General features: G+C 50.4%; 1 protein-coding gene and 1 pseudogene across 1 annotated transcript in view; both read right to left on the reverse strand.

Moving 5' to 3' along the window:
• Positions 1–472: 472 nt before the first annotated feature.
• On the reverse strand, positions 473–995 carry LOC118004451 (annotated as a pseudogene).
• Positions 996–5,600: 4,605 nt separating this feature from the next.
• PHLPP1 (PH domain and leucine rich repeat protein phosphatase 1) overlaps positions 5,601–13,378 on the reverse strand; it is a gene marked incomplete at its 5' end in the record, with an annotated part of 217,907 nt that continues 210,129 nt past the window's right edge. The window contains 3 exons of the mRNA XM_034996268.1: positions 5,601–7,682; positions 8,420–8,648; positions 10,725–10,919. Coding sequence (XP_034852159.1) covers positions 6,561–7,682; positions 8,420–8,648; positions 10,725–10,919 — 1,546 coding nt within the window. The remainder of the gene's footprint in view (positions 7,683–8,419; positions 8,649–10,724; positions 10,920–13,378) is intronic.

The following is a 13,378-nucleotide window of genomic DNA, read 5'->3' on the forward strand; positions in this document are numbered from 1 at the left end:
CTAGTCTTGGTTGAGGATAATCTCCCAGAGTTTGAGTCACTCTCCAGACTCTTTTTCTATTCTGTTGTCATGAATGATCCTTGAATCCATGTGCATATCCAGCTCAAGGGTTCTTTCTTGAAGGGGTGTAGTAGAGTTATGAGTTTCAAAGGTCTGATTCTACTGTTTAAAAACAATAGCCTTGGGGTACCTGGGTGGTTCACTTGGTTGAGTTGCTGACTCTTAATTTTGGCTCAGGTCATGATCTCAGGGTTGTGGGATTGAGCCCCAGTCAGGCTCCATGCTCAGCAGGGAGCCTGCTTGAGATTCTCTCTCTCTCTCTCCCCGCCCCCCACCCCATGCCTCCCCCTGCTTCTCTCTCTCTCCCAAATAAATTAAAAAAAATAAAAACAGTAGTCTTGAGTCCAGACACCAGCTTCTGAGGTCCATTTTCACAATCGTCTGGTGCTTGCTAGCAACAGTCCGTGCCTGACCCAGAAGGGGTGTATTACTCTTCAGCTGGTGGAGGAAGTGGAGGTGTGGGGAGTCTGGGAATACACCACACAAGCAGGTTTGTACTGGTTTGGCTTTCTATACTGTGTTCCCCAGGCAATTCGAGTCCACGTTGCACTCTCCTCAGCGTCTCTGAAGCAGACCGTCACGTTTTCTAAAACTCTCTGAAGAATTTTCGCAAGTGAACATTCGAATTGTTCCATATCAAAAAGGTCAAGGTCTTTATCTGGCCCTTTACTCATCTGAAAAACATCCCAAACTTCCTGGTGCTGATCAAGCAGAATATAAAGGATGTCTAATAGGGCTGCATCATGGAGACTTGCACTCTTCTCCTCACAGAGCAGAACAAAGTCCTGAACAAGAGATTCCTTTCTCTGCCAGAAGTTGATGGTCTGCAGTTGATTTTTCAGACAAAAAATCCCAGGCTTGGAGGATTGTCGTCATATCAGTCATTGGGATTTTCAAGATGGTCCTCTTGATAAACTCGGCCCAGTTTCATCCATCTCTTTGGTGTGTCTGACATCACCAGCCGTGTCTCTTCTCTTGCTGCTTTAAAATTTTTCTTTATCTTTAATCTTTGACATTTTAATTAGTATGTGTCATAGTGTGAACTTCCTTGGGTTCATCTTGTTTGAAACTCTGTTTCTTGAACCCGAATGTCTGTTTTGTTCCCCAGGTTAGGGAAGTTTTCAGCTATTATGTCTTCAAATAATTGTTCTGCCCCTTTCTCTCCCTCTTCTCCTTCTGGGTTTCTTATAATGTGAATGTTTTCTCACTTTATACTGTCCAAGAGGTCCCATTAACCTATCCTCATTTAAATTTTTGTTTTTCTGTTCAGCTTAGGTGCTTTCCATCACCGTCTTCCAGATTGTTGATCCATTCTTCATTTTCCTAACGTGTTGATGCCCTCGAGTGTATTTTTCATTTGTTACTGTTTTCTTCAGTCCCGACTGGTATTTTTTATATTTTCTATCACTTGTTGAAGTTCTCACTGAGTTCATCCACTCTCCTCTCCATCCCGGTGGGCATTTTTAGGAACATTACTTTGAATTCTGTATCCGGTAGACGGTTTATCTGCCTTTCATTTAGCTCTTTCTCTAAGGTTTTGTCTCCTTTTGTTTGGAGCATATTTTTGGGTCTTGCTTTGCGTTACTTTGTGTTGGCTTCTATGAATGGGGTGGAAACCTTCCGTGAAGGATTGATCTTGTGTGGGTGGCCCCCGTGTAGACCGTGTGTGCCCGGGGACCGTGGCTGGAGCTGTTGCCATCACAGGCTGGGGGTCGTGGAGCACGCTGTGCCGGGGCGAGCCTGGTGCGGTGGCTGGAACCGAGGCTGGCGTGGGCTGGGGCAGGGGCGGGTGCAGGGCTCTCCACACCGAGGGGGCCCTGGCTGGAGGCTGCAGGCGAGTCAGCCGCCAGCCTTGTGGTGGCCCCAGGGCTCTGCAGGGAGGGGGTGCGTGGCGGGGCGGCTGGACGTGGGGCAGGCCTGGGCTGGGGAGGTCCCTGGCCGCTCGGCGCAGGGGCTGCCCTGGCAGGGTGTCCGGAGCGGAGGTGGGCAGGGGCCAGTGGTTCCTGGAGTGCTCTGAGCACAGGGTTGCCTGTAGGGCAGCTGCCGCTGAGCCGGGCGTTGGCCCCAGGGGTCCCGGGGGCAGTCCTCTGTTGGGTGGCACGGGACCGCGGTGTCGCAGTGTGCTCTGCGCCCCTGTCACCTCGGCGAGCTGGTCGGAGCGGTTGTGCTTGCTGAGCAGGGGTGTCCCAGTGTGTGCCGTCTGGGGTCCTCTTGGGACAGCTGGGGCCGGTGGAGGCTAGGAACCTGCGGCTCACGGAGGCGACGGGCCGGCCAGGGCATCTAACGAGGAGGGAGGTAGGGGGCCGGGAAACAGGGCCCTCGGTCTGGGTCCCTTCTCTTCTCGCTGCCCTTTTAAACTGTGGCTTTTCTTCTGTGCTCACGGTCCCTCAGGAGTATCCCCCCTGCACTCCCAGCTTGGCCGGTGCTGCCTGCGTCCCGTGTCTGTCTCTCCTGCTGTTCCTCCCGCTCTCGCTCGCTCGCTCTGTCTCTCGTGCAGACGCTGCTCGGTCCGCCCTCAGCTCTTCTCCCGGAGACCTTGCTCTGTCCAAGCTGGAGACTGGGTGCGTCTGTGCAGGAGGGGAGTTCGGGATCCTCTGATGTGGTCGGGTTGGACTGGAGATCTTGAGGAGCTATTTTTAACATACCGAAATGTTCCAGCACAAGGAATATCCAAGTAATTCTTAAAATGTATTCGAGGCCAAATAGAAGAGTTTACTTTGTGTGCAGGATTTATTGCTGGCTGGCAGCATGATTTCTATTAAATGGAAAACTGATCCAAGGACCTTCAAATGTTACTGGTGGAGTAGTTTTCTTAAAGACCCAGAGAAGCCAATGGCCTGTAAATGAGTTCTCAAAGTCAGCATCTGGGGCTGCAACATTTGGGAAAATGATTTTTGCTGTCATTTTAGCTTTTTTTCAATAGATAAGATTGGTATTTAGGGCAAAGTATGGTTTTTGGAATAAGACCCACGTAATAGTAATGACTGGAAAGTCATAATTTCAGTTTAAAGCCAGTTTTACTTCTACCTCTTTAGAAATTGAAGAATGACCATGGGAGCAGCCCGTCTGAATGTGGTTGTAATTTCGGTTTGGCGTGGGATGCGGGGGCGACCTTTAGAATCATCTTTCAAATATGCAGCAATACGACCAGGTTCATAGTAGGTGAATGACAAAAGTGAAATTGTTTGCATAGACTAATTTGCAGAAAATTTATGTTGGAGGATGAACAAAAAGAAAGACTCATTGGTAAGAAAGGAGAAAAGGCTATTTTCTCTACCATGACCTCCTCTCTGCTACCTGTAAGAATCCCAACAGCTGCTCCTCTGAGAGTTCTTAATTTAAAAAGGGACTTTTGCTGTGTTCCCAATTATAACCGTGACCGTATTTCCACTTACATAAGGCTTTCCTCTCTACAACTCACTCGACATACGTTACCTGGTTCGATCACTGGGGAGGCAGGTAGGGCAGACCCCACACTTAACAGAAAGTCTCTCTCGATGTGGTGGGGTGAATTCACCGCGTCTTCCGATGCGTGCTCACGTGGGCGTGAACACAAATGGGAATCGGCTTTTTTTTGTTTTTTTTTAAAAGATTTTATTTATTTATTTGACAGAGACACAGCGAAAGAGGGAACACAAGCAGGGGGAGTGGGGGAGGGAGAAGCAGGCTTCCCGCGGAGCAGGGAGCCCGATGCGGGGCTCGATCCCAGGACCCTGGGATCATGACCTGAGCCGGAGGCAGACGCTTAACGACTGAGCCACTCAGGCGCCCCGGGAATCGGCCTTTCTTTCCCCACCAGGCAGTGCCCTCACTGAGCGGATTCTCAGACGCTGTCCCTTAAGATCGGACACCTCTTACGGATTTTTCTTTCTTTCATCCTGGGGAATGGGGGATTGACAGATGTTGGAGCCTGACTTCCGCTCTCCCAGATTAGCGCTGGGGTTCTGGCTACACCTCTTGATCTGTCCGCATGTCCGTTTCCCACCGTACAAGGCCCGCGGGCACTGGCGCAATCACGTGATTTAATGCAGCTTCTCTGCCTATTTAATAAGCGCTTGGGGTTGCTCTCTGTCAGGGTGTAGGTAAATGATAAGTGACTTTGGGTCTTCTGGAAGAGTGGAGAAGGATAAAGAACGAAGTCTGATCTCACCAGCAGGTGGTGCTGTGACAACAGCAATCAAGAGAAACCGGGTGGGACAGGTTGGGTGTCTGGGCTCCGGAGACAGGCCCTGGTGCCCCCTTCAAAGCTGGTATGCCCTATTCCCTGGGCACACGCCGAGCAGCCCGTGCTTTATCCAACACCAAACCACTTCTAGGTTCCTCGATCGGGACCTTTGAGTCTTCAACAGGACTGCAAGTTTGCTAGGCTTCTGCTCTAACCCCTTCCTCTCCCTGTCCCCGACCCTTTCCCAATCCCCTGGCCTTCCTGGAGGAAGCAGGGAATGTGGCAGGGGAGGATGCCCTTCTCTCTCATACTCACCCCGGAAAGCCCTTGGCTTCGGGGGCCTTCGCAGGTTAAGCACTTGACAGTTTTATAAGCAGTTCTACCTGTAGTATCAGCTGCCACCTTGATGAGCAGAAGTGAAGTAAGGCACCCCTGTGCAATCCCAGAGCTTCCCAAGTGTGCTCTGATCCACGTGGAGCGGGGCAAAGGCGGAGGAAGGCAGGCTGCTGGTGGCTGGGGCTGGGCGTGGGAGCCTGAGCTGGTTTTGCTTCCTGGCCCGAGCACAGCACTCTGCGTAGGCTTGGGCCGTCTCGTCCGTTGGTGCCTGGGTCTCTTACTGGGCTGAGTTCATCCTTCTGTGGTCTTGGTGGTTTTCAAAGAGCATGTATACCAGTAGCCAGACCCAGAAGGAGGCATGGACGTTACCAAGACAAGCCTGGTCCACTGATCTGGCCCCCCAGCAAAAGAGCAGACAGTCCATCACTGAGTCTACACGTGGAGAAATACTACTTGCCCGGTCCCGGCACTGAGCTAGCCAGGGCCCACTGGAGGGCAGGCCCGAAAAGGAAGACAGGTCTGCCTTCACGAGATGCAGGGTTGGGGTGAAGGGGGGTGCTGGAGTCTGCAAAAGCTAGTAAGTCAGCTTGCAATATTGGATTTCCTGGTGGACTCCACTGTGCTAACGTTATGTCTGCTGGTGGTGGGGAGGTGGGCAGCCAGCTCCTGGCTTTCACTGTTCACATAAAAGGTCTAGTAACCTGTTCATGTGGCTCAAGGGGCCCCTGAGAGAACTGGAAAGAACTAGGCTTTGTGGGAGGAGTTTCCCAGGGATCGCCTCTATATAACCTCTGTCTGTCCATCCCTGCATGATCATGACAAGAAATAGAAAGGCTTTAAGACCAGCTCTGCATAGGGTCAATTTCAGTAGCTCATTCAAGGTTGGTTAACCTGTTGGGTGTTTTCCCTTTAAAAAAAAAAAGGGCAGAAATATCTGCCCCAAAGTTACATCCATTCATTCCAAACCCAAGCTGGGTGTGATCCTGTAGACACACCTGGGACAAAAGCAAATGGGTCCAATACTTGTAAATTTTATATTTATTATAACAAAAATTGACATGTTCATTTGTGCATTCTGCTTTAATATAGCTCTTGGTATGTAAATGATCTAACTGAACGCTATACAATCATGCTGACTGTGGCAGCAATAAGGAACACAGAAAGTGTCTGCAAAAGTCAAGAGGCTGGGTGGGGGCAGGAGAGGAAGGAAAAAGGGTCAGAGGCCCCTTGGGTGCAGGTTCCTTTCTAGCGGCCTAAGCTCCCCCTTATCTGAACAGAAGTGCTCTTTCGCTGCTCAGCCTCCACACTGAATGAGCTCAGGTGGGGTGAGGTGGGGGGAAGGCTCATCCGAGGGGGAGGAGGAGGAGGAGGAGAAAAGTCCGTTGTTTAGGCTGTGTCCTTAGGCCAAAACTACAAAACATCTGAAGCGTCACTATACAACACTGAGCTATTTACAATAGAAATTTCTCAATCAACTGTTCTCTCAGAGAAAATTAGTGAATCCCAGTGACTCAAGTCACCTGACAGAGTAAAGCAACTCCTAGGAGTTAGTCTCCATATTCTACAAATGTCTATCATTTTCAAGACAAAAAAAAAAAACCCCCCCCCCCCCCCCAGAAATACAGAATTACAATATTATTAAAATCATTTAGCACTGGCAACCCGCCCTGCCTTCCGAACAAAACAACAAAAAGCCATTTTAAAAAATATTACATTAACCGTTTCTCTGTAATATATTAAACCTTTTGTTCTTTGTCTTTACACATCTGATATGTTAGGGGAGAGGTTAACAAATTTAAATCATATTGGTAGAGCATCACTAGAAGAGTGGTAATGATTAAAAAAACAAACGACAGGAGGAGAACCTACGGACGAGGTGCAAGGACAGGTGCGGACGTGGGAGGGCGTGGAGTGAACCCCTGGTTTAACGTGAGCCTGGGAGACTCTTGCGACTCCGTCTTTCTCGGTTGGTTTATTTGGGAACTAGCGCCCAGGCGCGTCAGAGTGGCGTGTCACAGTAGTCCGGCAGCGGGTCCCCCGGGCCCGGCGGCGGCGGCTGCCGCTTCATCATCTCCTTGACCTCCTCCTCCAGCTCCGGGGGGATGATGAACTGATCGTCGGGGTCCGGCTGGGCCGGCGCCGCGAAGTAGCCCCCGGGCTTTCGGAGCGGCGCGTCGGCCGCCACCTCGATCACGTTGTGGCTCCTTTCCTGCGGCGCCACGGAGCCGTTGGCGCGGCGCCGCCCGGTGGTCCCCGCGGCCGGCCCGTCCGCCCTCCGCGGCGGCCCCGGCTCGTCCTCGTTGGCGCTGACGACGATGCCCTCGTCGCTGGCGTCGGCCGGCGCGGGCGGCAGGCGCTGCGGCTCCTTGTCCTTGGCGCGGCCGCAGTGGATGTCCACTTCCACCTCCACGCGGCTGCCGTTGCTGAAGACGCCGGCGATGGGCGCCTCGTCGTCGCTGTCCAGGCCGTTGTCGGAGAGGGCGCTGGAGAAGGTGGCGCTGGACAGCTGGCGCTGGAAGGGGTGGGCCGCGCCCACGGGGTGCAGCGCGCAGCGCGGCTCGCTGGCGCACGCGGGGCTGCTCTCGGCCAGGGCGCCGGCCGGCGGCTCGTCCGAGGCCGTGGAGCCCACCTCGCTGCTCATCTCGGACGTGGACAGCTCGCTGCTCATCTCGGACGCCAGGCCGCTGCTGGAGGACGGCACGCCCGGCGCGTCGGCCGGCCGCTCCCTGAGCCCCGCGCTGCCGGGCGGCGGGAAGGGGCCGGGGCTGGGCGGCGGGCCGGCGCCCCCCGCGCCCCCCGCGCCCAGCTCGCAGCAGCAGAAGCTGTCCTCGGGGACGCTGAGCTGCACCACCACGGCGCTCAGGCTGTCGTGGCAGCCGTAGCTCTGCGCCAGCGTGCACAGCTTCTTGGCGGCGGCCAGGGCGTCGGGCACGGGGCGCACGGCCGCCACCGCCTCCTCGGGCGACAGGCTGTCCCACAGGCCCTTGCTGCCCAGGAGGAAGAACTCGTCCTGGGGGGTCAGGGGCACGGACTGCACGTGGGGCCGCGGCACCACGCTGGGGTGGAGGAAGGTGTAGCCCAGGATGCGCGTGGACTCCGTCACTCCGTTCACCTTGCCGTCCTGGAAGGGGAGGGGGCCCGGATGGGCATTAAGGCACGTGGGAGGGGCCGGACTCCCTGCAGCCGCGCCCTCGGGGCGGGCCCGGCGTCCTGTGGGGAGCCGGAGAGCGGAGCAGCGCCCGAGGGCCCAGCTTGAGGGAGCACCGCCTACTGTCCCGGGACGGAGCCTCACTCCGGGGTTCCCCAGCAGTGCCATCCGGGGCCACGCAGTCCTTTGTGGTGGGCGCCGTCCTGTGCACTGGAGGACGGGGAGCAGCACCCGTACCTGCTACGTGCCCAGAGCCCTCTCCACCCAGCCGTGAAGACCAAGTGTGCCCGCGGGGCCGGGGGTGCGAAGAACCCCGGGTGGAAAAAACCACTCCCTGCCTGACTCAAACGGGAACAGGAGCGAAGTACCAAATTTACACTGACCCACGGACCTCGGAAGACAGGATGGCTACGTTCCCGAGGACCAGAACCAGCACTGTGACCTCCGGGGTGGCCCCCTCAGGCCCCGAACCCCCTGCTTCCCGGAGGGGCTTGTGAGCATCAGCTGAGCTAAGGCCATGAAGCACTGGGCGGAGCCTCTGACACACGGAGGCCCTGGAGAAGTATTTTTTTATCCTATAGGTGCGGTCTTCAGACCGCTCGTACAGAGGATTTGCTTTGTGACCTTGCAGACTTGGACTGTTGCTGGTTTCTGCCATGACCCCGGCCCCAACCTCCCCGCCACCCCGAGGAAAACCGTGCCCTCCTCACCTCGGTGATAATGGCCTTGTGCTGTTTAATTCTCTTCCGCTCCTCTTCGCAGCTCATGACGTACGATCTGGACAGAGGCAACGGCTTCCCGTTCCGACAGAGAACCGTTTGGCACTTGCCCACATTAGCAGAGGTCAAGGTGAAGGATCCTCCTGGGTCCATGGGGTCATGCTTGATATGACAGAGCACAGCAGCGCCTCCAAGCTTCTGCCCGGCCGTGCCAAGTTTCCTGGAACCCAAAGAGGGGTAAAACCCAGATGCGACCGGGCACGTGTCAGCTTGGCTAACTCAACAGGAGGGCTAGGAGGAAAAACGGAGCCCAGGGGTTCCACTCGGCCTCTCTCACCAAAGCAAGCTCGACTTCTCCAAGGAGGAGGGCCCATGTGTGGAGTCTGCGCCCAGCTGGGGGAATGTCCCTTTACCACCCAAGGAGCCCTTGCCTGCTGCTCCCTCATCATGACGCTCCTAGGACAGAAGGGGAATGACTACTTCTCTCCCCGTCCACCTCTAAATCCCCCCTGCCCCCGCCAGGGGACCGAGGGAGCATTTCAACACGTGTAACTGTACTCCACACACAGACATATGCACTTCAACATGACCTGGCCCCCCAACCCTCTTCTCCTTTGTAAGGATGTTTGCTGGTATGAATGAGCCTTTAATTTCTGGACCATTGATGCTCTTGCCTTATGTGGGGAAGACTTTCTATACCATGTTACCTATTCTAGAATATTCACAGGAAGGACATTCTGGTACTCAAGCTCCAAAGTGCTGGTGATATACCCCTTTTATTCATGACCCCTACTCTACAGACGGAGTACACAAAGCACAAGTTCTGACAAAAGGAGCCAAGAACTCCTACCACAAGCCTCCCAGGGCCCTGCTGATCCTGAGTGGTGCTGAAGCAAGAAGGCTGAGACAGACTCCTCTGTTTACCAGGACAGACCTGCAGGTCCTGTCAGCTCCTATCAATGCTCTAGGTTAGGCGAGCAGCAGGACCAGCAATGGAAACCAGGGCTGCCTACTTGAGTAAGTTAGGATGTCAGGCACAAGAAGACCGTTCCTCCAAAGGCTGAAAAGATCACTCCAGATCCCATGTCATCTTAACAGGGAAAATAAGGGGCATACAAATGGCCCTGGAGATGGGTCAACAACTTGGGTCTGTAAGTGCAGACCTGTGGCCATCCCTGACCAGACAGGGCTGGAGGCCCGACCAGGGAAGCCCTGCTTGCTCTCTTTCCAGGCACAATGATTCCTCTGAGCAAAGCCAGCAACTGCTTGGTACCTGGGGAACGGAGCAGCTGGGAAACAGAGTTTGAGTGCTCATGTGTCTATAAAAAGTAGACCTCTTTGGGGGGAGGGTGTGCACATGTTTGTGCATCTGATGATATGTGTTTGCTTTTTTCCCTAGGATACGATGGTGATAAAAACAGAAAAGTAGATAGATGTGGCTGGTTGTTGGAACATTCTCTGGAGCCTTACTGCCCCAGGTCAAATTCTGGCTGCACCATCTACTAGCTCTTAAGAGAGATTTGTTTTACTTCTCTGTACCTCAGTTTCTCATCAGTAAAGTAAGTACATTTTACCCAGTGAGATAGTTAATGTTACTGTACGGCATGTGGGGTATTTAGAACAATGACTGGTACATATTAAGGGCTCACTAAATATTACCTATCCGTATTTAATTGCTAATGGTATGTGCCCACTAGCATCTGAAAGAGGGGAGTCTAGAAGCAAAGAACCTCCTTGTAGCTGTCTCTACCGAGCTCTTCAAGAGGAGCTATCTATGACTGAGGGTAACTTTAAAACTGGCACTCCTTAGCAGGTACTTTTTCTACCCCTCTTACAAAGCTACTTCCTCTGGCAGAGTATCTGGCAGAGAAAAAGGAGAGCTCATCGTTGTTCTCATGACCTTTAGCACACTCCCTGGTTCCTGGGCCCACGGGAGTGTTTGCAGTACAGTATGAATAGACCATTCCTTTACACCCTACAAAGCCATTCAAGTGACATAAGGAGGAGCAATTCTTTGAAGGAGGGAATGCTTGTAACATTCATGCCTAAGAGTTACAAACACAGTTTCTACAGTGACCAAAAGCTCTACACTAAATTTGTCATTGACTCGGCCTCCTACAAAGTTGTCTGAACGCCAGTATGTCTCAAGGGGACATGGTCCATCCCTGCTACTTACGCAAAACCAGCTCACCTGAACGCCTCTTGCACACCCACATGCCACAGCAGTGCTTTGAGACTATCCGGCAAACACTCAAAGAAGAGCAAGAAAACACAGAGCAGGGACTGGAAGTTTTACCTTTGCATAACAATGAACGTATTAACCATGTATTCTTCTTCGTTTTTTGTTTTCTGCAGCTCTTCGGCCAAAATGTCACTCATAGTGCACTGGAGGAGGTAGGGTACCTCCACGTTACGGTCTCCGTCAAACACCCCGTACAGGGCCTCCCGGCTGTCACAGAAGTTGTTCACAGACAGGGCCGCGACACACAACCTGCGAGGCAAGAGTGAAGTGTATCGAGTCTGCTCATCTTTCCTTGCCCAGCCCCACACTTTTAACAGTCTTGTCTCTTCCTTCATGACCTCAGATGGGGGAAGAACAAACTAAGGTAAACTCATCCCGGCTAAATTCTGTAAAGCAAATCAGTCTGATTAACACTGATACTTGACATATGCCCCACCCCCCCATCTTCTGATTTGATTTTTAAATGGCAGAGAAAGAGATAGAATAGGAGGTATGGGAAATAATAAAAGATTCTGAATCTGTATGTCCATATTCATTCATAAACATTAAGGTTGGGCAAAAATGGAGTAACAACTGAAACACTGGGACCTTTTGTATGTTATTTCCCCCCCCTCCCCCAAACAACTTAAAAAGGCAGGGGAAAAAAAACCACCTATGGAACAATAGTATTCAGACACTGGCTGATAAGAAGTGCAGGTCAGGGAGCAAGCATAAAGCTTGCCCAGCTTATTGCCTGGAGGAAGTTTCTGGGCTGCAGGCAGAGCAGTGGAGGTGGGCGTGTGCTCTGGAGGCCTGCAGACACTCCAGGCCTTTGCAGAACCACGTTGTTTCCAAGTAACTGTGGCCCATGCACTCTCCAAAATTAAACACAGAGGGGAAAAAAAAAAAGGCAGACAAATAAGAGGCCAGGGCATCAGTGAGTGCCAGGGCAACCTCAAGCAGCCAAATACACAGGGAACTGGAGTCTTCAAAAGAGGGGAGAGACAGGAAAAACCTGTGAAGAATTTAATGGCTGAAAAGATTTCAAATCTGATGAAAACTATAAACCTATAGATACAAGAAGCTCAACAAATAGTAAGCAAAAGAAAAAACTGCTGAAAATCAGGAATAAAGGTGGGAGAGTAGGAAGAGGAACAAAGACACGAAGGACAGCAACCAATGCAGAAGACAGTGAAGCAACATCTTTAAGGCACTGATAGTAAAAAAAAAAACTTGTCAACCTGGATTTCCAAATCAGTGAAAATTGCTTTCAAAAAGGTAAGGTGCAATGAAGATGTTTTCAGATGCACAAATAACTTACTACCAAAAGACTGGCAGTATAAGAAACATAAAAGGAATACATGAAGCAGAAGAAAGTACCAGATGGAAATCTGGATCTACATAAAAGAATGAGGTGTACAAGAAATGACAAATAGATGAGTAAATATAAAACTCATCTGAGAAATCATTTTCGAACAGTGGTTCTCAATGGGGGCAATTTTACCCGCAGGACCCATTTTTGATTGTCACAGTTGGGAGAGGCCAGGGATGCTGCCAAACACCCTCCAATGCATAGGACAATGCCGCCCTCCCTGCCCAACGATATTATCTGGCTCAAAATGTCAATAGCACTGAAGTTGAGAAACACTGCTTTAGAAAATGACTAAAAATTATAACCATGTATTTCGGGGTTTATAACATAAGTAAAACATGAGAATACTGCAAAGACCAGGAGAGGGGAAATGGAAATACACACTGTAAGGTTCTTATATGTGAAGTGATAGATTAACTTATTTGAAGGTAAACTGTAATTAAAGGTTATACTACGAACCCTAAAGGCATAATAATGAATAAAGGAGATAAAATGGAATCATAAATACAAAAGAATGAAGAAAAAGAAAATAAAGAACAGATGAGACAAATAGAAAACAGCTGGCAGATTTAAACCTAACCATATCAATTTCAATAAATATACAAGTGGTCTAAATACTGCCCCAAAAGACAAAGTCAGACTGGATTAAAAAAAAAAAAAAAAGGTTAAAAGTAAAAGGATAAAAGATCTATGCTAAACTAAAGATGATACATTAAGATCAAAGTATATTACAGAACAAAGAATATTCAGTTCATTTTAAATGTTTACACACTTAAGACAACTTTGAAACACATGAAGCAAAACTGATAAAACTAGGAGAAACAAACCCATTATTATAGTCTCAGCCTCTGTCAAGTAGATAATCAGTAAGATATTCAAGACTTCAACATCAACTTCATCTAATTGACACCCTACCCCAATAGCAACAGCATACTCATTTTTTCCAAATGCAGAGAATATTTACCCAGAATATTCTAGGCCACAAAAAGTCTCAATAAATTTAAAGGATTCAAGTCATTCAAAATACATTCTCCAGTCATACTGGAGAAATTGCTTAGAAGGAAATGTATAGCTCTAAACGCTTATATTACAATATTAATGTTCTAAGCTCAAATCAAGAAACTAGAAAAGAGCAAAACAAACAAAGCAAGCAGAAAGAAAATAACAGAAACAAATAGGGAAAAACAAACTAGAAAACAAATAGGGAAAAATCAACAAGACCAAAAGCTGGTTCTTTGAGAATATCAATAAAATTAATAAACCTCAAACCAAACTGATCAGTATAAAAAGACAAATTACCAATATCAGGAAGGAGAGCCATTACTACAGATCCTACAGATTTTAAAGCATAATAATA

The sequence above is a fragment of the Mirounga leonina genome, unplaced genomic scaffold (genome assembly GCF_011800145.1).
Source record: "Mirounga leonina isolate KUSES-001 unplaced genomic scaffold, KU_Mleo_1.0 Mir_93, whole genome shotgun sequence".
NCBI classification, from domain to species: Eukaryota; Metazoa; Chordata; class Mammalia; order Carnivora; family Phocidae; genus Mirounga; species Mirounga leonina.